Source organism: Ruditapes philippinarum, unplaced genomic scaffold (genome assembly GCF_026571515.1).
Source record: "Ruditapes philippinarum isolate M1 unplaced genomic scaffold, ASM2657151v2 ctg3159_1_1_1_1, whole genome shotgun sequence".
Lineage (NCBI taxonomy): Eukaryota > Metazoa > Mollusca > Bivalvia > Venerida > Veneridae > Ruditapes > Ruditapes philippinarum.
Window position 1 is genome coordinate 110,387 of NW_026853707.1, and position 26,205 is coordinate 136,591.

Below are 26,205 nucleotides of genomic sequence, written 5' to 3' on the forward strand. Positions count from 1 at the left end.
AGAAAGAATTTTCATAATGCGTTGTTCTTGTGGTACGGTTTGGATGTCCTCGGCATAACGTAAGTTATATCTAGAAATATTGCCTCTAGAGAGGAAAGAAAATTTGATCGTTTAGATCGTGAGTCATCTTGTAAAAAAGTTATAGCTTGTGAGTTTTTCTTAGAGTATGGAGAGTTTTCCAGGTAACTTGCTTTTGAAGATCATGGAGGGAAATAAATTATTAATTATTTATATGGACATACATTTTTGTATTTGCCATGATCTTTGTCTTCAATGATTCGGACAAAGAGGTTCATATCTCGAGAGTTATAACTCAGATCTTTTTGGAGGTAAACTGAATAAAAAAGGTGACGGTTACCTTGCAATTTAGGTCCGTGTATATATATTTAAAGATATATTTATTTGCCTTAATTCTAACTTTGAGCGTTCCGTCTATGAATAAACGATGATAAGCTCAAGCTTAAGCCTTGTACTGATAAGCCTTGCTAATAGCGTCTTATCTGTTGGGTCCATAAATATCATCTTAAAAAATCATTATTCATTGAAGCGCGCTAAAGTGTAACGGTAACATTATGTTTTTGTACAAATGACGTCACGTCAAAGAGTTATATACAATAGTGTAATATCGCTTTTATTAATACACATTTATTGATTAGTGAGCCATTGAATATTATACAATTATAGTGTCTAGCGAGCCATTGAATATGATATGGATATTGAATTATATTTAACGGCTTCCTCGTCTATAATTGTGTTATTACAGACAAGCTTGTGAACAAAGTGAAAAAGTAGCCCTTTTTTCAAAGTGGCCTTTGTTTGGGGGATAATATCATTATTTTTGATGAGCATGTATTTTAAATCGCCACATATATGGTTTTTTTTTTGTTTTGTTTTTTTAAATCATGTTTACTAATACTTCTATCCGTAGTAGATCTATAATAAATATAAAAAAACAAAAATACAATGCATGTACAATAAAAAAAATCTGAAAAAGTAACAATTACTTTTTCATTAAGATATCCCAAGAAATGATAAGTAAGAACACGTCTCAGTCTAAACACACCATACTAAAACAGAAGACCGTATTGAAAATGATGGATATCTAAAAAGCACAAAAAGTACAGCAATATACAACTTTTCCAAGTTTCATTGAAACGCGGGAAAACGACACACGATAACAAGACGACACCAGGCGTTCAACAACTAGCAAACGCTGCCCAAACAAAGTATTCAAGTTTATACACTCAGCGTTGCGGTGTAGTTTTTGTATACATTGCTTGCAATGTATACAGAGTTATAAGCTATATCTCAGAAAAGATACAGGTTTAATGCATTACCGAACAACATCCACTCCCGGATAAAAACCGCTAAAGAAACTAGTTCTTCATTCTGCAGTAGCGTTACATTCCGACTACACATCATTATAATAGTGTTTTGCAAAGTTGTTTAAATGCTTTGAAATTTCCAAATCGTTCATTTTCATGAAATAATAGACTCTACATTCCTTTAAAGAAAACAAAAAATAACAGTTCATTGATAAAATCGTAGTTTATACCTACGCTTAAACTTCGCATATACGCATGCGCTTGCTAGCATGAATGAATGCATCGTAAATATAGTAAAGTCGTCAGCGCTTATGCTAAAACAATACAAAATAAGCTTTTTTTAAACCGCTAGTGTGTTGTGATTAAATGTCCGATTTTAAAATGTATTACACCAATAGAAAGCTTTGGATCTTAGCTTCATCACAATATAAACTTCAATACATCTTTTGACTCCAAAGTATTTAAATTAACTGTTAAACCCACCATATGTCAGACCATTTTACATGCGATTTATACAGTGAGATACGCAATGATAAGAATAGCCTGTCGTCTGCTAGTTCTAAAAGTGTATATCGGTGTATTATATAAATGGGACGAAACATCTCAGATAGAGATTAAATCAAATAAAATTCCCGATTTACATTTATGCAATAAAATTGCCCTAAAATGTTTTACTAAATAAGTATGGAGCACCGTCACAAAATTTACCAGCGTATACCGGAAAATGTTTTTTTTTTTTTTTTTAAAAACTGGCAATTACCGTGGCTTCGAAAAATAAAAATTACGTAAGCTATTCTTTTGAATACCTTTTTTACACATGATTTTCCTTTCACTTTTGTATGCCTTAGATTTTTGAAAAGAAATATGTTTCGAAATTCAGCGAAGATTGCCTGATTCAGTACGGGTTAAAATAAAGATTCGGCCGCTCGACCGTTCGACCCATTACAATTCGTCGAACTTGGGATATTGACGTATGGAGCTAAATATAGGCATATGTGGCAAGATTCGACGAGAAGAAATAATCATTTGAAACTGTAAATCAGTGTAAGCATTAAGAAATAAATACATTATTTTATTTTTATCTGCTTATATTAATTGCCGAAAAACACCAAAAAAATACCGAAAAACACTTAAATTACAAAGAAATATTGATTCAGCAATATAAACCATTTTTGATGGTTATTTGATGAAATTGGTTTTTGTCGGTTATTTGATGAAATGGGTTCAATAATATCAGTTTTAAATCGATGATATATTCAATTGGTATAATTCCAACAAAATAAGTTTTATCTACTTTTTTCTACCCTTTAAATGATTAAAATTTACTTTCTTTTTGCAACCAGTTTAAATTAGAGAATGGTTCTATTCTGTATTAAATGCGATATGAAAGTGTTTTTCGGCAAAGTAACAGTCTAGCGTCAAAAAAACATGGAAAAACCGGAAAACACATTTTTACGGGCATTAAAATAGTCGTAGTTAAAACAAGAGCCGCTATTTTTTTCCAACCTTTTAAATGAATAACTATTACTTTCTTTTGTTACCAATGTAAAATGTCAGTGATGTTTATATTTTTATAAATACAGCATGAAAGTGTTTTTCGGCTACGTATCGGTCTAGCGTCAAAAAAATTGGAAAAGCCCAAAATAAAAAAAACAACACATTTTACTTGTGATGAAATGGGCATTTCAAAAATAGAACTATTAAATAAAATTTTAACCGTCTAAATGAATGATTATAACATTATAATTTATGTGTAAGAAATGTAAAATATCAGTAATATTTTTGTAATAAACATTGTATGAAATTGTTTATTGGCTATGATACTGCCTAGCGTCAAATACATAGAAAAAATAAATAAACAAACAACACATTTTACTTGCAATAAAATACTAGATATATTTTTAAAAAAAATCTGCTAAATATATTTTCAATCGTTTAAATGAATAACTATGACATAGAATGTATTACCTTTGTAAAATGTCAGTTATTTTTTGTAATAAGTACAGTATGAAAAAGTCAGTGGTGAAACTTATAGGTTGGCTAGCTCAGGGTGAGGTTAGCCTGGGTTCCAGTCTGTCGATTTTTTGTTATGTTTCTGTTTGGGAAAATCGACACTATCAAAACGACGAACGAATACGGAATATTAAGCGCATATGTTATGAACAAAAACATGTTATGAATAAGCAAAAGCTATCAACGCCTGAATCCCAGGCTAGGTGAGGTTTTAGATTGTTGAATGTCGGCCATCCATCTTATGTCAACTCTGGTCTGTCCACATTTAGCATCGTCGGATACCCACGGCCGAACCATTTACATTTATCAGTAAGGTATCAACCACGTGTATCCGATGCTGACATTACAGTTGTTAACAATCCCTTTGTCCCAAATGTCAAACAACATCGTAAGAATGTGTGTGACAGGTGTTGCTCGAGTTTGAACATGGATCACCTTGGTTGAAAATCAGAAGTATGTCACAGTAGCCAAAAAATAGAAAAAATATGTTTTAGCTCAATGGTTCATCTAAAGTTTATAAGTTGGTAACACAACCTGATTATGGAAAAACCCTTGTTAACTTGCTGTCCAATATAAATGGATTTCTTGGAAAGGTTGTTCATGAAGACTATATGTAACAATTATTGAATAATGAAAATATTACAGTACATTTGAATTGTTGTGATTATAGATTTCATTTTTATTAATTAACGATAAAGTAATGCATTTGAAAATTAATGTGTAGAGATTAATACAACACACCAGAATATATTTATTAATGCATCAAAGTACAGTACATAGATGTACTGTAATTTGGTAATTAAGTCTTGTAGGATGATTCAATTAATTGACTTTGTATAGAGTTCAAACCAGATCATGTATTTTATCAGATAGCATCACTGGAAACTCAATATGACTGTTTCAATATTCTATACTGCAGTCCATTTAACGGGTGTTTCAAAAAATGATTTCTTTATTGCTCATCTATCAGCTTGTCCTAGCAATACACAGATGGAACATTACATCTTCCTTGACTCATAAATAACTTTTGAAGAAAAAAGCCTTGGTGCATGTGAATCACTTGTTAGGCACATTGATCTTGGTCAGAAGATGATCCCTATTGTTTTCGAGGTCAGTAGGTTAAAATCAACATGGCTTTGATGTCAAAAATGGATTATATTATCAAGCAATGTATACTTCAGTACTTTCAGTGCTTTGATTAACTATTTTAGTAACTTAATGATATTTCTAAAGATAGAACAAAAGGCATCAATCATTATGCACTCGTAATTAACAGTTAGTCTACGACGTATGGTAGATTGATATGAGTCTCAATCTATTCTTAGATTTGGAAAAACAAATTTAGCCAATGAATATGATACTACACGCAGTGAATATGATTTTATCATTTGTTCTGTAAAATACTGTTTGTACCAATGAGATTGCAGCTATATTTAGATCATATGATATCAAAAACTATTTGGGTAGTATAGCGGGTCTTGGGAGTGGTACTCTGGGGCCCACGCGATAACCTGTGGAGTATACAATTAAATATTCCTTACTTTTTTAGCTCACCTGACCACGAAGTGGTCATGGTGAGGTATAGTGATGGGGCTATGTCCGGCGTCCGTCGTCGTGCGTTGTGCGTCGTGCGTCGTGCGTCGTGCGTTGTGCGTCGTTCGTCGTCAACAATTGGGTTGTTAACAGTCTAGCAGTCACAGTTTTGATTGGATCATCATCAAACTTTGTCAGAATGTTTGTCTCAATGAAATACAGATCGAGTTCGAAGATGGGTTATCTCGGGTCAAAAACTAGGTCACAGGAGCTAAAAATAGAAAAAGCTTGTTAACAGTCTAGAGGCTGCAGTTTTCATCCAAATATTCTGGAAATTTGTCAGGAAGGTTGTTTTGATGATATCTAGGTCAAGTTCGAAGATGGGTCATCTCCGGTCAAAAACTAGGTCACAGGAGCTAAAAATAGAAAAAGCTTGTTAACACTCTAATAATTGGGTTGTTAACAGTCTAGCAGTCACAGTTTTGATTGGATCATCATCAAACTTTGTCAGAATGTTTGTCTGGATGAAATACAGATCGAGTTCGAAGATGGGTTATCTAGGGTCAAAAACTAGGTCACAGGAGCTAAAAATAGAAAAAGCTTGTTAACACTCTAGAGGCTGCAGTTTTCATCCAAATATTCTGGAAATTTGTTAGGAAGGTTGTTTTGATGATATCTAGGTCAAGTTCGAAGATGGGTCATCTCTGGTCAAAAACTAGGTCACGAGCTAAAAATAGAAAAAGCTTGTTAACACTCTAATAATTGGGTTGTTAACAGTCTAGCAGTCACAGTTTTGATTGGATCATCATCAAACTTTGTCAGTATGTTTGTCTCAATGAAATACAGATCGAGTTCGAAGATGGGTTATCTCCGGTCAAAAACTAGGTCACAGGAGCTGAAAATAGAAAAAAGCTTGTTAACACTCTAGAGGCTGCAGTTTTCATCCAAATATTCTGGAAATTTGTTAGGAAGGTTGTTTTAATGATATCTAGGTCAAGTTCGAAGATGGGTTATCTCCGGTCCAAAACTAGGTCACAGGAGCTAAAAATAGAAAAAGCTTGTTAACACTCTAGTGGCTGCAGTTTTCATCCAAATATTTTGAAAAATTGGTCAGGAAGGTTGTTTTGATGATATCTAGGTTAAGTTTGAAGATGGGTCATCTCCGGTCAAAAACTAGGTCACAGGAGCTAAAAATAGAAAAAGCTTGTTAACACTCTAGTGGCAGCAGTTTTCATCCACATATTCTGGAAATTTGTCAGGAAAGTTGTTTTGATGGTTTCTAGGTCAAGTTCAAAGATGGGTCATCTCCGGTCAAAAACTAGGTCACAGGAGCTTAAAATAGAAAAAGCTTGTTAACACTCTATAGGCTGCAGTTTTTATCCAAATATTCTGGAAATTTGTCAGAAAGGTTGTTTAGATGATATCTAGGTCAAGTTCGAAGATGGATCATGTCTGGTCAAAAACTAGGTCACAGGAGCTAAAAATAGAAAAGCTTGTTAACACTCTAGTGGCTGCAGTTTTCATCCAAATATTCTTGAAATTTGTCAGGAAGGTTGCTTTGATAATATCTAGGTCAAGTTCGAAGATGGGTCATCTCCGGTCAAAAACTAGGTCACAGGAGCTAAAAATAGAAAAAGCTTGTTAACACGCTAGTGGCTGCAGTTTTCATCCAAATATTTTGGAAATTTGTCAGGAAGGTTGTTTTGATGATTTTCAGGTCAAGTTTGAAGATGGGTTATCACCGGTCAAAAACTAGGCCACAGGAGCTTAAAATAGAAATAGCTTGTTAACACTCTAGTGGCTGCAGTTTTGATTAAAATATTCTGGAAATTTGTCAGGAAGGTTGTTTTAATGATTTCTAGGTCAAGTTCGAAGATGGGTCATGTCTGGTCAAAAACTAGGTCACAGGAGCTAAAAATAGAAAAAGCTTGTTAACACTCTAATGGTTGCAGTTTTCATCCAAACATTCTGGAAATTTGTCAGAAAGGTTGTTTTGATGATTTCTAGGTCAAGTTCGAAGATGGGTCATCTCAGGTCAAAACTAGGTCACAGGAGCTAAAAATAGAAAAAGCTTGTTAACACTCTAGTGGCTGCAGTTTTCATCTAAATATTCTGGAAATTTGTCAAGAAGGTTGTTTTGATGATATCTAAGTCAAGTTGGAAGATGGGTCATCTCCGGTCAAAAACTAGGTCACAGGAGCTAAAAATAGAAAAGCTTGTTAACACATTAGGGGCTGCAGTTTTCATCCAAATATTCTTGAAATTTGTCAGGAAGGTTGTTTTGATGATGTCTAGGTCAAGTTCAAAGATGGGTTACCTCCGGTCAAAAACTAGGTCACAGGAGCTAAACATAGAAAAAGCTTGTTAACACTCTAGTGGCTGCAGTATTGATTCAAATATTCTGGAAATTTGTCAGGAAGGTTGTTTTGATGATTCTAGGTCAAGTTCGAAGATGGGTCATCTCAGGTCAAAAACTAGGTCACAGGAGTTAAAAATAGAAAAAGCTTGTTAACACTCTAGTGGCTGCAGTTTTTATTCAAATATTCTGGAAATTTGTCAAGAATGTTGTTTTGATGTTTTCTGGGTCAAGTGCTAAGATTGGTCATGTCCGGTCAAAAACTAGGTCACAGGAGCTAAAAATAGAAAAATCTTTTTAACACTCTAGTGGCTGCAGTTTTTATCCAAATTTCCTGGAAATTGGTCAGGAAGGTTGTTTTGATGATTTCTAGGTCAAGTTTGAATATGGGTTGTGTCCAGTCAAAAATTAGGTCACATTGCCTAAATATGGAAAAATCTTTATAACACACTAGAGGTCACATGTTTGACTCAGTCGCATCAAACTTGGTCATGATGCTTGTTTAAGACATTGCTTGGATGCGGTTGTGTCAGGTGAGCGATCCAGGGCCATCATGGCCCTCTTGTTTGGTTAATTTGTCAAACGGCATGTAAGCTTTCATTGTTTGTAACATGCATATAATATTATCGTGTTATAATACACCCGACAGTCCTTTCTGTTTAAATGGTGAATAATGTGATACATTTTATAATTTATAATTTTGTCTGTTGATTACTGTTTGACCAATGGGATTGCAGCTATTTAAGGTGATATGATACATTTAATTATTATATACCTATAAATTTTCTCCCTAAAATACACGCAAATATTGAAGCGCAAATACGCTTCAACGGATAGAAATTTCCGTATTATGTTAGTGACAAATACGGTACCATATATGGAAGTGCCGGACTATTTTTGACGTTGGTTCCGATCTTAGCTTTGTATAACGTTGCATTTGGAAACGGGAACCAAAATTATTAAAGGCGTGGCCTATTTGCAAGAATTACGTATTCATCCGTCAGTCATGAATTTATTTCTTGACAACTACATTTCATTTTCTGAATAAAACGAAAAGGTATATAATAAAAGGAAAATTATGTTGTAGTAGCTTTCTGAGACTATGTATTTTTCTACTCGCAACGTTGGAAAATTGATATCTCGCTCGACCTTCGGTCTCGCGAGATATTAATTTTCCACCGCTGCTCGTAGCAAAATACAGAGCCTCAGAAAGCTACTACAACATAATATTCCGTATTTATCACACTCCTGCGCAGTAGCTTATTTTATAGATATATTGTTTCTTTAACAAAAGATATAGGTCATGACCATTTTAGTTATATTTATTTTAATGAATTTATGAGATATCGGCAAATATTTACTTAAATAACTTTGAAAACGAAGAGAGCGGATATGACATAAACATGTTTTACAGAACCTACATAACATGTTTTACAGCTAAACGACGTTATTGGCATATATTTGGCATGTGTGATGCTTTACAAGATTTTTATTTTCATTTTGTGGAAAGAATTCTCTATTTCAGTTATTTTTTCCGATTAATTTGTAAATTGCTGAATACGGATTAGCCAATTACTTAAAATTCCACATGAAGTACATCGCTCTTTTATACTTTTCATAGCGGGCAGTAAGAATAAAAAGTCGAATTACATATTATCAAGCGTTATTATAATAACATGTCGGTATTGATGTTATTCTCGTTACCCCAAACTATAATGAACTTATATAAATGTATCAACCTACATAATAACTTATTACGTTTGCAAAAATAAAGATTTCTGCAACATTTCATGGTATCAGAATCTTACGAAGAAAATACGTTTTCTCTTCACACAAACCAATTAAAATCATCACTAAAATCTGTATTGTTTTAACTGGTCGTACTCTGTCAGATGCACTGAAACAATCTAGTATACAAGTACAAATGTTGCAACAATGCAGCAAATGAGAAGCTCCGTGCAAAAAAAAATGATCTCATTACATATACCTTATACCTTACCAAATCATTCCTACACAAAGGTCATTTTCCATTTAGATTATGTACTATTGTACATTATTCCGGATGTTTTGTAAATCATTTAAATTTGCATAATTATTTATCGTATGCACTGTCCATGAGAGAGTGGCCATATATTAAATTTAAAAAAAAAATATGCTTTCACTGATGCCTAGATTGTACCTGGTAAGGAAAGTAATTCCAATACAAACAAAACTTACAAGACTTGTAATGTGACATGACAGTAGTGCTACACTGTTCTGTTTGTGTCACACCTGTAGAGAGTTATATTAGATGATAAAAATATCAAAGCATGTACATTTTTCTTTTCACCTATAATGCTACTCATTTTCTACAAATAACAACAACTAATCGTGGTAAGAAATATCTATATGTAAATAAGCCATAACAAAAATGTTCATTGACTTTATTTTTCAAAATGTACGTTACATGTTTCGCGGCAAATGACATGATACAACAAGAAAAGCATTGATGCAAAGCATCAAAGAGTATCTAAGCAAGAAATCCAGCAAGTGAAGATGAACTAGTAGACATCTGGTGAGCAGATATTCTAATAAAGTTTTCAATGGTTAATTGGATTTTACCAGTTTTTATATCAATTTTGAATGGGCGGACGAAAGACATTGTTCTTCATGAACTTTGGTAGGAATGATAGAGATAAGAATATTTAATGTATTTTGTTTGGAACATACAAAACAGTACTCAACATGAACAAAGTCTGGTTATTGATTTACTTTGAGGTCAATTTACAATTTTGTTGATTTGCTAAAAAAATCCCTGTCTCACCAGCGTGTGTACATTCCTTTCAATAAACTAGTAACAACTCATGTTAAAACTGCAGACGAAAGTTTAAGTTTCTGTTGTCAAAATGTCACAATATTCGGCAAAATAGAGAAAATAAGAATCCCTAAATGAAGCCCAAAACGGCAAAATTGAAAATATTGCAGGCTTGGTTTGATTGAGCCTGTTCATGGACGGTACTGTCAAGTGCAAACTACCGTCTACGACCCTAGCACCGGTTTTATCAGAATTCAACATTTAAACATGAAATGGTAAGATTTTGAATTTTAAAACATCCGCAAGCACATCAACATTCAACTCAAGCTATCATAAAACCAATTGCCTTCAAACAAAATATAGAACAGCAAAAATTCGGGAAATCATGGTCGATTTTAGCTAAAGAGACTTGAACAGAGAATAGGTTTTATAGCATACTACTGCTAGACCTGTTAACTGTCGCACAACTACAAAATAAAAGCGACATAAAAGGTTATGGAAGCCAGAACAAGGTCGGTTTAAATATTCAGGGTAAAATAATGTCTAAAAAGTGCAATCAGGGGTGTAAAAAAGAAAACCGGAAAGAACCTACGGAAAAGACAATTTCAAAATGATAATACTATGATATGACAATTCGTAAAAACCCTATATTTTCTTTTCTATAAATCTATAAAAAGTGCAATTTATTGTTTGAATATGTTTGCATTTCATTTCCTGCAAAAATCAACAGTTCGTTACTTATTACCATAGCGCGACACGAATGACCGTTTCGTTAAACTAAAACTACTTCTATAATATAAATAATATATTCGGATTTTCAAAATGTTAATGTCATCTATCTATTTATAGCTTTCGACTTCATGTACAGCATTAAAATACAAATTACCCACTATGTACTACAAAATAATTAATAATTTCCTGTAGAAGATACAAATGTAAGAAATAAATTACCAACTTTGAGTTTATTTTTTGTTTTGTATTTTACACTGCCTTCGCAGTGGTGAAGGCGTGAAACTTGTTCCCATTCTCATTCATTAATAAGACATGCTGCGAATCACCGAAGGGGAAACAAGTATATGACTTTTCTTAATAGAAATCGGAAGGAATTATTGATTCCGAATTTATTTTTAGCTGTAAATCGAAGGGATTAATTGATAAAAATCGGGTCCTTGGACACAAAAATAGTAAACACAAATAGTTCCGCGCCTATGGGCGCGGATCAATAAACAACTTTCCTCCATCACTTTTTTGTTGAGATAAAGTTTGCTGAACAATATATGGTAAGTCCTAAAATGGACCTAAATAAACGTTTTAATATCTTCTTATTATGAAACGATGAAACCAATATAAATTATCCCTAGGTATAAGATGTTTAGACTATCAAATCTATAGATAGTAGAAAACAATGTTCAACTGTGTCGAACGGAATCATGTTTGATTAAAAAAACATGAAACACAGCGTACTCAACCACGGTTTATGACTTATTAATTCGGTGTTTTCTTTTGTTAAAGTAAGATTTTAACTAATTAACAACACAAATGATAACATATTCAAGTAATTTTCTTATCATTGCTGTTAACTTAAAGTCAAGCCACGCTAAATAATAAACAACGTCTTCTCAGCTAAATTATAGGGGGCCTCAGGAAGATACAAGTATATTTTTGACACTAGCATACCATAGGACAGTTGGATAACATTATTTTCATCAACACGAAAGCACAGCGATGTCAGAAAAAATCAAATAGAGTTTTCTATGGCCTCATATATTATGATAAATACTGTTTTTCACTTTTATTTTGCTAACTTATAACTTATTTCATAAATCATGCTTTATAATTATATTTCCAGTTATTTTGTTATAATGTATATCTTGCAGGTGAAGGAAGACTTTATAAGAGACCTCAGAAAAAAATGCGATATATGCATGATTAATCCTTGTGGTAAATATCTTTTAAAGAAATCAAGATTTGTTTACTTGAAGGAGCTATACTTAGGTCAAAAATGATAAAAACATTAAATTTGATATCTTAACATTGATCAGATCAAGCACTTTAAATATTACAAAGAATAATAATACTCCGATTTAAATTGATATTCGTTAATTAATGCAATTGTTAGCTCGATTTGAGTGCAACGCTTTTCATTGTTGCGTCTTTTTGCAATATAAAAAATGATAATTGTGGAAAAGCTTGGTGGGGAATAATTTGAAAATTTGCACACAGGTTATTGTTTCAGACCTTGATCAAATAGTACACAAATCTCAGAAAAAAATCTTTTCCTGTCAAATTCAAAAACATCGGTATAGTGCCTTCAAATTATTACCTCATATCATTTAATAATGTTTTGATTTTTGGAAATAGACTACAAGATAGCGATATGACACAAACACGTATATACACAATAAGATGTGAATTTATTCTCCTAAAATATCTAATGGTTAGAAATGTTGCTGAGTAGTCGCAAATTGTATAGCTAACAGCTGATATGACTACATCTCACTTCTTTTAATATATCATCGTCATATAAATACTAAATAATTCATGAATAAATTTATTTTTAAAGCAATCTCTTATTTTCTGCAAAATAGTCGAGCATCATATATATTTATTAATACTTTTTATGCATCATTTTTAATTATTTTTAACAATTGTTTGTCACAGAACAACCTGTTAGGTGACAGCGTATGCGATAAGGTTATTTTTTGATCACATTTTTTCTGGGGGATAGTGGGATTGGCTGAATTAAGTTCTTGTTGAAATTTAGGCTCTGAAAGAGAAAGTTGCATTATCTTATGTAATTAATTATAATGAAGGACTTTGCTTATACCTTTTGACATCTGGCACACATTCTCTTGAAGTCTGCGCAGTTTTTGTGGGTTTTGTAGAGAAAACGCCTATTTCGTCACAAATCACCTATATATTTACTTAGGGGATAGATTTTGACCTTTTATCGTATTATGACTTTTGGATAACTTTTTTGAAATTTCAGGCAATACTGAGCACTTTGTTTTCTTCCCATAAATAACTTGGTGAATAGCCATAATCGAGCGTGTGTTTCTATAATCTATGGCAAATATTGGTCGATTTTACTAGCTTAACATTTCTTCAATATGTTTTAGATACAGAGATCAGTTTTTTTAAAAGCCATTTGACTGGCTACTTCCGTGGGAGGATGTCACGTCATATAAAAACTAAACAATTCATAAGTAAATTTATTTTTAAAGCAATCTCTTATTTTCTGCAAAAAAGTCGAGAATCTAATATATTCATTAATACTTTTTATGCATCATTTTTAATTGTTTTTAACAATTGTTTGTCACAGAACAACCTGTTAGGTGACTGCGTATGCGATAATGTTATTTTTTGTTCATATTTTTTTCTGGGGGATAGTGGGATTGGCTGAATTAAGTACTTGTTGAAATTTAGGCTCTGAAAGAGAAAGTTGCATTATCTTATGTAATTAATTATAATGAAGGACTTTGCTCATATTTTTTTACATCTGGCACACATTCTCTTGAAGTCTGCGCAGTTTTTGTGGGTTTTGTGGAGAAAACGCCTATTTCGTCTGTAATTTAAATTATCCTTAGTTTTTTCACTGCATGACCTTCAAATTGAATTGCAATGATCACGGTTGGTCCCATTGTTAACCGTTTTGATTTCTGCACAAATCACCTATATATTTACTTAGGGGATAGATTTTGACCTTTTATCGTATTATGACTTTTGGATAACTTTTTTTGAAATTTCAGGCAATACTGAGCACTTTGTTTTCTTCCCATAAATAACTTGGCAGGTGAATAGCCATAATCGAGCGTGTGTTTCTATAATCTATGAATGGCAAATATTGGTCGATTTTACTAGCTTAACATTTCTTCATTATGTTTTAGATACAGAGATCAGTTTTTAAAAAAAACCATTTGACTGGCTACTTCCTGGGGAGGATGCCACGTCTTATAAAAGTTCAGTCTGTTGCAAACTTAGAAAATTAAGCAGAAAGTGAACAATTGGCCACTGTCACTTTTTAACAGTCAATTTGAGCAAAGCGAGAAAAGTGATCTTTTAATGTTTGTATGACTTTTATACTTTTCTTGCCTTCTAACCTGTCTACTTCAAAATGTTTACTGTACATGTCGGCCTTTATGAGATAATCATTATTGTCAAGGCAATATTTTGCCATGGTCGTTTTGCTTGTCATTAGATTTAGGTGGATCTGTTGCATTAGAATGCCTATGTGTAAAATATAATCGGTTAGATAACACACGGTCAGTTATTTGTTTTCCCATAAAAAGGCAAAACATTATATCCTTAGCACGACTACGAGTTTTAAAGACTCCCATAACTATAACACAGTTTGTGAACAGTCTACCAATCTATCTAATGTCGGGCTATCCATCAAGTATAGTCCGTGTCAGCGTTTGATAAGTGGCTGAACGGATTTGCTTAATTTTCATGTCACTTATGACAGCACATATGTGTAAACCCAAGTTTAGGAACGTGTCACTGACAAAATTGCGTGACAATGTATCGCCTTATGGAATTGTTTTTTTGCCGCTTACAAGAATGACTTCAATGTCATACAATGTCTTCATATCAAAAACAATCGGTTTGTGGTCGCATTCAACAACTGTATGTCTGCATAGCATGATTGCCTGAATCTTTTTAAACCAAACAGAATTGCTGACATTTCTTTCTCTTTTTGGGCATAACCAATGTATGTCTGAGTCAATGTCTTTGATGCAATCACTTCTGAGATAGGTAACCTCTAGACTTCTACTACTTAAATCGACCTAGAGCTTGACTGGTTTCTTAGGGTCGTAATAAGCTAAAGCCGGTACCTTGCTTAACCTTCTTAAATATCCCATCTTTTTTGACACAGTCCCATATAAATTATATGTCATTTTAAGCAGGTCCCGCCTAGGACTAACTATTTTTGACAGTTTTTAACTAAAAGTTGCGAATATACACTCATAAATAGACGAATAGATGAATTTGTGTAATGGGTATGCGCAATATGTATATATTTATAAACTAACTATCTGCTGATATAACGACAATATAAGTCCAAGTTCGCTTTTGATCTAAATGTAGAATAAACTGAATGAAATAATAATTTGGTCCTGATATTAAATCCTCTATGAAATGAATCCATATAAATGGTTTTTATGTTATTTTGAAATGTGTCTTGATTTCAAAAACCTGGAGTGTCATATGCATTTCAATATGCATATTCATAACAAAAATACAAATTTACATCGAACCCAAGTGACCTGCACAAAACACGGGCGAATATTTTTTTCATAAGACGGTCACAGTGCCCCTTGACTTTACTAAAATTCGATTATTCGTTGTTTATGATGGTATGAAATAAGTTTTTGGGAACTTCCGAGGTCAGGCATTGTATAGAACTGGACCAATTGCATATAGTTTAAGAAAATGAAATGATGATTGTTATATTAATGATTTACGTCATCTATAATGTTCACAGATATTTTGATGAGTGTAGTTGTACTCCGTACATGTATTAGTTTTCTATACTAAGCATATTTACATTATCTCCGAATACCGGTGTCATAGGTTCGAAATAGAAGATCATGGGACGTCTGAATAACCTCCTGAAACTTCTAAATTACCTCAATACCAAAGAAGCAGCTGACCCAGATTATATGAAACAGTGGCCCTAATACTGCTGAGTAAAGAAATTGCCGGTATTTTTTCAAAACACATTATCATCTAGCACTTAACCCTAAAGTCTTTGTTAATCCCATTTTCAAAAAAATGTGCAACTAGCCATGTATGAAAATTCGTGAACACACGTTACGGCTAGCGCTCACTTGAGCATTGTAGATATGGCTCCGGAATAGACATATGTACCACAATCTAGAAGCAAAATAACATGCATTCAAGAACTAAACAAAGCAAACTAGAAAAATCCGAATCTTTGACATGATATACCGTGATATCTATACATTACAAAAAATATTTCTTCCCCTTAGCTCAGTAGGGATAGTACTAAATTTGTTATAAAGGAGTCGCTGCTTCGATTCCCGGGCGAGGTAAATGTCTAACACTTGGATTTATGGTCATTTTTCTCTCACCGCTGATCTAATAATCAAGTGAGATTAGAAGTATGTAACATTCAGAGAAATTGGTAATTACTGGTACCGCCGAGATATTACCAGCTAGCTTTAAAAGGACCATGTGACGATTTTCTGTCCGACATTAAGTTCTTATATTATAGTCATTAGGTTTCTTTTTATGTGCATTTATTATTATTAATATGTTCATTAATCACACCCTTTGTTGCACTGACAATTGTAAAGTCATCATTGTCTCGTATTTAGGAGAATGATGGGCCCATTAACTCCCCTGGATTCTTTTTGCAATATACCGTACAAATTATTTTAGATTTCCATGTTTGAACAATGGTTATTATTATTATTATTTTTATTTTACTTGGGTTTCGTTTGGTTGTTGATTGACCCTACTGCGCCCCATTAGTTTGTCATGCCCTTTTGGTTCCTCATTGTGGGAGCTGCGTCCGTAAATGTTGCTTTCTCTTGTTGATCTTTATTCGCATATTTGATTTGTGTTTACTTTATTGACCAGAATGTTAATCGCCGACGACTGTTTTCTTTTTTTTTAACACCGCTTTCTCTGTGTCAATCGGGATCGAGCACATAATACAACTTAATTTTGTGAATCAACCCTGAACGAAATCATCACCACTACTAACACCATCACCAGGTTAATAATAAATATATTTTATGTGGCAACAGTCGACTTAATTTTTTTTTTTTGAAATGCTATTGCTTGTTAGATTATTATTTTAAATATATTATTATATATAGAACGCGAGTTTTGATTATTTCAAGCTTCAAAAGACTAAATTTAAATGTTACTTTCCAATTTATTCACGCAAATTTATCCTTTTCCAGTCGAAAATAACAAAGGTTTGTCAACTCACAAATGTTGTGGTGATCAATGCTATATTGCGATTAATGTGTGTTTGCCATGCATGAGAAACTCTCATTTGAATCCACTCGTATGTCCAACATGCGGTGAAAAAATTGTTCCAGAAATAGGTAAGTATTATTTTATGTTAATACATGTATTTCGTAATTGGACTTAGTTAATTATACGCAACCGTATTGGCAAAACGTGAAAACGGCGCTAAAGAAATGTTTAATCTTTTTGTCAAAGATCAAAATATGTTGTGAATTGTTTGAGTATGTGCCTTTTAGGCAAAACATAAAACTCAATGTTGATATATCCAAGTTTTTGTGATCTCCCTATGTCCGTAACCGTTAGTCTTTTTCGCAGTTAAATTGAAGAAAATCATTTCTTAAACTACATGATATATTAGTCAGACTTAACACTATTGATCCAAATATCCAAATCCAAATATGCATGTTAAACCATATTAAAATACATTTTCTAACAACAAAATGTCGAAGAGCTTAGACAATTATGATGTAGAGTCGTCTATTTAGCCTTTAAAAGTCATACGAGACATGGAGCTGACTTCAAATTTGCTTGCAAAGGAAATGTCTATATATGTTTAAGTTTGTTTAAGATCTTTTTCTTATTGAAAAAGCAAAAGATGAGGTAATATATTTTTGCATTTAAAAATAAAAGTGCCTTTAAGATGTTTTATACACCATATATCTAGGGTCGAAACCGGCCTTGCCCATACCCCCCCCCCCCAAAAAAAAAAAAAAACAGAATAAAAATATCTCATCAGACTCTATAAAAGTCTAAAGCTGCAGTATTGACTACTAGACTAAAAAAGTTAAATAAATCACCAAACTGAAGCCAAACGTAAGCTCCACTTGAAAGTCACTTAATGGAAAGGTTATTTTTCACGATATCATTTCAAAATATTTTAAATAACTACCACCGGGATCAAATTGGCTCAACCCCGGAAGGCTCTTTTTCTGTCGCCTCTACAAAGTAGTGGCGACATATAGGGATCACATCTCCGTCGTTTGTCTGTCTGTCTGATCGTTCGTCCGTATGTTTGTCCGTCCGTCATAAAACTTGTCCGGACTACTCCTCAGAAACTACTTGTGCAGTTTCATCCAAACTAATCATCCATACAGGAATGATCAGTGACAAGTCTAGTTATGCATATTCTCTTCATTTTTCGGTTCAATGATTTTTATCAAGTTCGTACTACTCCTCTTATACCACTAATGCGATTTCAATGATGAAACTATCACAAGATTGATCTGTATCTCAAGCACTTGCGCATATTAAATGGATTTTGCCTGTTGAATGATTTTTAGCTATGACCCTGCAATTAAAAGGCTGTTTTTATGCCACCGCAGCATCTGCGATGCGATGGCATATAGCGATTCACCTGTGTGCATGTGTGTTTGTTTGTGTGTGTGTGTGTGTGTGTGTGTGTGTGCGTGCGTGCGTGTGTGCGTTGGTGCGTGTGCGTGAATGTGTGTGTGTGTGTGTGTTATAGATTATATAGTGAACTTAAAAAATCTTCATGTGAAAAACCACAAGTCCACTTTCAATCAAACTTGGCAGGATTGATCCTTGGGTGAAGGGCATCCAAAGTTATTCAAAGAATTTCATTCTATGCAGAAATCTGGCTACCCTGGCAACCAAAAGGAATTATAAGAATAAATTTAAAAAATCTTCTTGTAAAGACCCAAATGGCCTAGAGCCTAGATATTGCATAAGGCATTGTCTGGCAGACCACTACCAAGATTGTTCAAATTATGGCCCTAGGGTCAAAATCGGCCCCGCCCCGGGGGTCATTGATTTTCACTATATGTACATATAGTAAAAACTTAAAATACCTTCTTGTAAAGACCCAAAAGGCCTAGAGCTTAGATATTATGCATAAGGCAATATCTGGTAGACCCCTACCCAGATTGTTCAAATAACAAATAATAGCCCTGGGGTCAAAATCGGCCCCGCCCCGGGGGTCATTGATTTTCACTATATGTACATATAGTAAAAACTTAAAATACCTTCTTGTAAAGACCCAAAAGGCCTAGAGCTTAGATATTATGCATAAGGCATTATCTTGTAGACCCCTACCCAGATTGTTCAAATAACAAAAAATAGCCCTGGGGTCAAAATCGGCCCCGCCCCGGGGGTAATTTCTTTTCCTTATATGTATATAGTAAAAATTTAGAGTAAAATCTTTAAAAAAAAATCTTCTAGCAATTGACAAGTGCTAGAGGTTAGATATTTTGCATGAAACATTGTGAAGTGAATCTCTAGCAAGATTGTTCACATTATAGCATGGGGTCAAAATTGCCCCTGCCTTGGGGGTCATTGATTTTCAATATATACATATAGTAAAAAATCAAAAAATCTTTTTGTCTGAAGGTACAATGTTTAGAGCTTTGATATTTGTTAAATGATATAATCTATAGGTACTCTACAAAAGTTGTTCAAATGTTGCCTCTAGTGTCAAAATTAGCCCCGCCCCGGGGGCCATAGGTTTTCCTTATGTGTTTATAGTAAAAACTTAAAAAATCAACTTCTCTAAATTTACAAAGGCTAGAGTTAAGATATTTTGCATGAAACATTGTGTAGTGAACCTCTAGCAAGGTTGTACAAATTATAGCCCTGGGGTCAAAATTGGCCCCACCCCCAGGGGTCATTGATTTTCACTATAGACATATAGTAAAAAATTAAAAAATCTTCTTGTCTGAAGGTACAAGGCTTAGAGCTTTGATATTTGGTATATAAAATCATCTATGGGTCCTCTACTAAAGTTGTTTCTTACCTCTTCATGAGACTTTGCGAAGTGAACCTTTACCAAGATTGTACAAATTATAGCTCTGAGGTCAAAATTGGTTCCGCCCCGGGGGTCATAGATTTTCATATGTACATATAGTAAACAAATAAAAATGTTTTTGTCTGAAGACACAAGGCATAGAGCTTTGCTATATAATATCATCTATAGATCCTCTACCAAAGTTGTTCAAAATTTTTCCCCTGGTGTCAAAATTGGCCCTGCCCGGGGGCAGTGATTCTCATTATGTACACATAGTAAAAACAGAAAATAAACAATTGTTTTCTGAATGGGAGAAAGCTACAACTTAAAATGTTGTTTGGTGGACCTGTATCAAGATTGTTTTGAATTAAACCATTGGGTCAAAATTTTGCCTTGCCCAAGGAGACAGTGACCTTTCTTGACCTTTGATGAACAGCAATGAAATTTTGACCATGTGCACAGTTTTAGTTGTAAAATTGAACTTTGATATCAGGTGACCTAGATTTTGATGATGTGACCTACTTTCTTGTCCTTTCATGTACAGCTATGAAATTTGAACCATATGCACAGATTGAGATGTAAACTGAACTTTGATATCAGCTGACCTAGATTTTGACAAAGTGTCTTACTGTGTTGTCCTTTCATGTAGTCATGAAATTTAGGCAGTGTGAAATATGACCTTCACCACCAAATTCACTAGACTCAAGTGCATTGATATGTTCCTACTCTGATCTTTTATTGGATTAACAATATATTTAACAACTAATCTGATAATAAGAATTAGATAGGTCAGGGAATATGCATTATGACAATCTTCAATTGTATAGAAACAAAAAAATCTGTTCCTACACTACTATTTAGTGTTGTATTAATGCGGTGGCAGAGCATTTTTCTCAAATGCAATCTTGTTTGTTGCCAGCGACACAGAATTTTGTCCGGATTACTGCTTAGAAACAATTGGTGCAATTCCGTCTTAAGTTAACAGGAATGATGAATACCAAATCTAGTTGTGCATATCATCGGCATTTTCCAGTCTATTGACTTTTTATGGTTATGGTCCTTAAATAATTTTTATTTTTAAACTTTGTCTGGACTACTCTTCTAATACCAATTATGCAATTTCAATGATGGAACTTCACAGCATTAGTCTGTACCTCACGTTCCTGTGCATATTAAATGAATTTGCCTGTTGAATAATTTTTGCCTGAGTTATTGTCATGAATAAAAAACGCATTTTGCCCTGTTTTTCGTATTTCATGCTCCAATGTAGCGGCAACATGCCCCTGGTTATCATGAGACGAGACATGTCATAACTGAATGCTTTTGTTACTTTAACTTTTATAATACTGCACGTTTGTAACGTCGCTTTTCATTGGATAATCGTTGCGTTTATATAGTTTTATATACACGACTGTTGTCAATTCATGAAGAAATCTTACTTTTTTCTCTTAAGAATGATGCTTGCTGATTTATAAATTCGTTATAAAGATTGTTGACACGTTATACACGTATATAACTGTCAACAATCTTTAATAATATAAAGCTTTTTTAAACCTTTTGCGAGCATTCCAACGGTACAATATACATATATATAAATGAATGTAGCGTAGTAAAATTTTAAGATAAGGGTTGAAAAATTATTTATTTATTTATAACCGTATAATCAGAACAAAACTTAAGTTTTACGACAAGTGTGTTAAATACTCGTACACTTGTTTCAAGAATTAATCAAGCTAACATCAATTCAAGCTGTCAAATGGTTCTTTTCTCAGCTGTTCAATACCGCAACTTTTTTTCGACCCGATCGTATTCGAATAGCTATCGCTTTGGTCAATATGTCATCTGCCGGTGAATAATCACACCATATTCAATGGATCACTAGTTCATAATTATATAATATCGCATTGATAGTACATTTCATATAATTTTTTCAACACATTACGCTCCATGAATGCCAGTTTTAAACCGGATTCACAAGATATGTTCTTTTATGTCAATTTTAAAATCCTTTTGCTCTACCCGAAACCAACTGTTCTACTGACAGCCGCTAAACACGTGTAATATTCCTTGTTAAAACATCACTTATCATAAAAGATCCTGTAACACATATTTTTCATTGTTTTATTTCATAAATATGATGCTCAAATTAAGATATTTGTCAATATTGTAAGTTTAAATAAGCATTATTTATAAAGATATTACCCAATATAACATTTTATGTAAATAAAGGGAGGTTATTAGAAATTTATTTTCTATAAATTCTTAGTCAAATTTTCTAATAAGAAATGAATGCATGTAATTTATTGATTAAATATAATGTGCACAAATCTTTGTTGTACACATTTTACATATTTTTTATGTTTGAACATTGTTTTATTTGCATAATTATATACATTTATAATTTTTTGCAAGTGTGGTATACACACAGTAACAATATCAATCACAAAACATACAGGATCTTTAACATATGCTAAAATTCATTCTTATCTTTCTGCAGGGCATACCTTTGCTGCAGTACTCATAGCTGGTTCTGACATATATCAAGAATGTACGCAATCATTAATTGACGATGTCAAAGAAATAAAAACAGTACTTGCTTCAAAATACCCGTGCGTTATCGGTATAAGGTAAAGATTTATGAAATTTATTAAAGGCGTATGCTTCGAATTTATTTGAAGAACAAAAAAATGTGTTATTTACCAGATTTCAATTTTTTATTATCTAAGAATACAGAACAAAATATATTTAAGCTTAAAATAGAGTGGGGGTCACTGAACTTGTTTTTCGAGATACTGTCCTTGAAATTGAAGATTTTTGCTTATTTCAAGGGCAGATTATTCACAATCAAGGTAAGCAACAGCAACGCTTTATTTTTATTTTTATATGTACTAGACTTTTCTATTTGGTGAGTCTGAAAAATTTCAAGAATTGGCGAAGCCTAGTTTGTTTATTTTTTTTCTTCTTGACATTAACAAATGAAAATTTTTCTGAAATTGGCAAATTTGTATAATCTTCCTTGGAAAAAAAATTGCAACAAAACTTTGTCCAGGCAAGAGAGTTTATTGGGCCAACTTTGTTTTTTAACTTAGATATTTTCTGATATCTAGGACTATGCAAAGTTTTAATAAATTCTATTATCAAAAATATATTAAAATCTATTATTAAATTCAAATACTAGTCATACCATTCCATAAGTGTACTCGATTCTTTTATTAATTTTAACAGTTGATGTTCTTTGAAAAGTATTTATACTGATACTAATTATTACTGATAAATATATAGTCAGTGTTGTTGAACATGAATAATTGTGTTTTGTAAAATAAATGTATACTATTTATTCATTTGATATAGTTGAAATTGAGTTGTTTTTAGCTCACACGAAGTTTGGTGATATCATAACCGTACTTTGTCAGAATGTTTGTCTCAATGAAGTACAGGTCGAGTTCGAATACGAGTCATTTCGGGTCAAAATGTGCGTCACATGAGCTAAAAATAGAAAAGTCTTGTTATACTCTAGTGGCTACTGTTTTGATACAAATATCCTGGAAATTTGTCAGAAAGGTTGTTTTGATGATTTCAATGTCAAAATCGAATATGGATCACCTGAGGTAAAAAAACTAGGTCAAACAGAACAACTATGTAAACACCTTGTAAACAAACTAGAGGCTATTTTTTTTATCCAAATATCCTTCAAATTTGTTACAATGTTCCTTGTTGACTTTAAGTTCAAGTTTGAATATAGGTCACATGAGGTCAAAAACTTAGTAACACAGTCTTATTGGAAAACATTGTTAACACTCTAGGGGCTATTTTTCTGGTCTAAATATCCTGGAAATTGTACAATGATTTTTATGCCACCGCAGCATCTGCGATTCACCTGTGTGTGTGTGTGTGTGTGCGCGCGTGTGTGCGTGCGTGTGTGTGTGCGTGTGTAAGTGTTATATAGATTATATAGTGAACATAAAAAATCTTCTTGTGAAAAACCGCTAGTCCAATTTTTACCAAACTTAGCAGGATTGTTTCTTGGGTGAATGGAATTGATTTCATGCAGAAATCTGGTTGCCGTGGCAACCAAAAGGAAAAAGAATAAATATAAAAAAATTCTTGTAAAGACCCACACGGCCTAGGGCTTAGATATTTTTCATAAGTCATTGTCTGGTAGACCTCTACCAAGGTTGTTCAAATTATAGCCCTGGGGTCCAAATTGGCCCCGCCCTGGGGGTAATTGATTTTCACTTTGTACGTTTTTTAAAAACTTAAACAAGGAACATCCCTGCAAAGTTTCAACAAATTTGGCCAAGTGGTTTAGGAGGAGAAGTTGTTTGAAGAAATTGTCGACACACACACGCACGCACGGATGATGGACGACAATGGGTCATCGCAAAAGCTAAAAATCTTCTTGTCTTAAGGTACAAGGCTTTGAGCTTTGATATTTGGTATATGATACCATAATTTTATATAGGTCCTCAAATTTTTGCTTCTAGTGTCAAAATTGGCCCCGCCCTGGGGGGTCTTAGGTTTTCCATATTATTATGTATATAGAAAACTCTTTAAAAAAAAACCCTTCTTCTCTGAATTGACAAAAGCTAGAGGTTAGATATTTGGCAAATTGGCATGAAACATTGTGTAGTAGACCTCTAACAAGATAGTTCAAATTAAAGCACTTGGGTAAAAATTGGCCCTTCCCGGGGGCATTGATTTTAATTATGTACAAAAATTAAAAACCTGAAAATCTTCTTGTCTGAAGGTACAAGGCTAAGAGCTTTGATATTTTGTATATAATATCATCCATAGGTATTCTACCAAAGTTATCCAAATTCTGCCCCTAGTATCAAAATTGGACCGGCCCGGGTAGTCATAGGTTTTCCTTATGTGTATGTTATAAAAACTTTACAATTTTCTTCTCGGAATTGATAAAGGCTAGAAGTTAGTTATTTGTCATGAAACATTGTGTAGTGGACCTCTACCAAGATTGTTCAAGTTATAGCGCTGTTCAAATTAATTGGCCCCGTCCCGGGGTCATTGATTTTCATTATGTACATAAAAATTTAAAAAATCTTTTTGTGTGAAAGGAAACAATTTACATTGGAATGTCTAATACAATTTTATGTAAAACATTCAATAGCTTGGAGTAAGTCTATAGGTCGTGGTTTTTTTCAGAGATATTTATGACATGATTCAGGTCATGAACTCTAGCACGACAGTTGTGAACTTTGTAGAGATATTAAATAAAACAATTTGAGCATAGTATAAGGTCATTGTGATTCACACCATGTTTAGCATAGTATAAGGTCATTGTGATTCACACCATGTTTATAATAATGATTATGTCTTTAGAAATTGGTAATGCTCAAATGAAAAGATGGTTTAAAAAAAAGAGTTCAATGTACCTGCATTTCAAAGTTAAATAGAGCTACGTTATACAGTTAATACCTATTTGTTGTCGATAAAAAATATTTTATTTTTTAATATGGCCTTTGTATCTTAACATGAGACACTCCTGCACATGTGCGTCATGATTTGACATGCTAAAACATGACTTTTACCCCCAAATTCACTACACATTACTGCATTATGGCAAAGTTCAATTGTAAAGTAACAAAAACAATCTACTTCTTAATAATGCGGTTGCAAAGCATTTTTCACAAATGCATTTTTGTTCAATCTATCAATAGTATTAATAATATAATATAATAATATACTGTGACTTTGGGTCAAAAAATAGGCCACACAGCCCAAATATGGAAAAACCTTGTTTACAAATAAGAGGCTACTGTTTGATCAAAATACCTTGAAAATTGGTAAGAAAGAATATTTTTTTGATGATGTCTAGGTCAAGTTCAAATATGGGTTACCTAGGGTTAAAAACTAGGACACACATCCCAATATGGAAAAACCTTGTTAACACTCCAGAGTCTACTGTTTTCATCCGAATATCCTAGAAATTGGTAAGAACTTTGATGATTTCTAGGTTAAGTTTGAATATGGGTCACCGTGAGCCAAAAACTAGATCGCATTGACTCTCATTTTTAACTCTCTTGAAGCTACTGTTTTGGTCCAAATATTTTGGAAATTTGTCAGAAAGGTTGCTTTGATAATTTCTAGATCAAATCCGAATATGGGTCACCTGGGGTAAAGAAAAACTAGATCACTCACCCAAAATATGGAGAAACCTTGTTAACACACTTGGGATTATTGTTTCAGTCCAAATATTCTGGAAATTGGTCAGAAAGATTGTCATGATGATTTCATGGTAAAGTTTGAATATGGATAAAAAACTAGGTAACACAGCCCAAATACCTTGTTAACATTCTAAGGGATTGTTTTCAGTCCAAATATCCTGGAAATGGGAGAGAAAGGTTGTTTTGTTGATTTCTAGGTCAAGTTCAAATATGGGTCACTTGGGGTCAAAACTAGGTCACACAGCCTTTAAATGGAA

The 26,205-nt window shown here is 33.2% G+C and overlaps 1 protein-coding gene across 2 annotated transcripts in view; it reads left to right on the top strand.

The window, feature by feature from the left end:
• LOC132737592 (uncharacterized) overlaps nucleotides 1-26,205 on the top strand; it is a 126,563-nt gene that overhangs the window by 84,872 nt on the left and 15,486 nt on the right. For both annotated transcript variants that reach the window (XM_060724905.1, XM_060724906.1), the window contains exons 12-14: nucleotides 11,899-11,962; nucleotides 16,957-17,103; nucleotides 22,264-22,393. In XM_060724905.1, coding sequence (XP_060580888.1) covers nucleotides 11,899-11,962; nucleotides 16,957-17,103; nucleotides 22,264-22,393 — 341 coding nt within the window. The remainder of the gene's footprint in view (nucleotides 1-11,898; nucleotides 11,963-16,956; nucleotides 17,104-22,263; nucleotides 22,394-26,205) is intronic.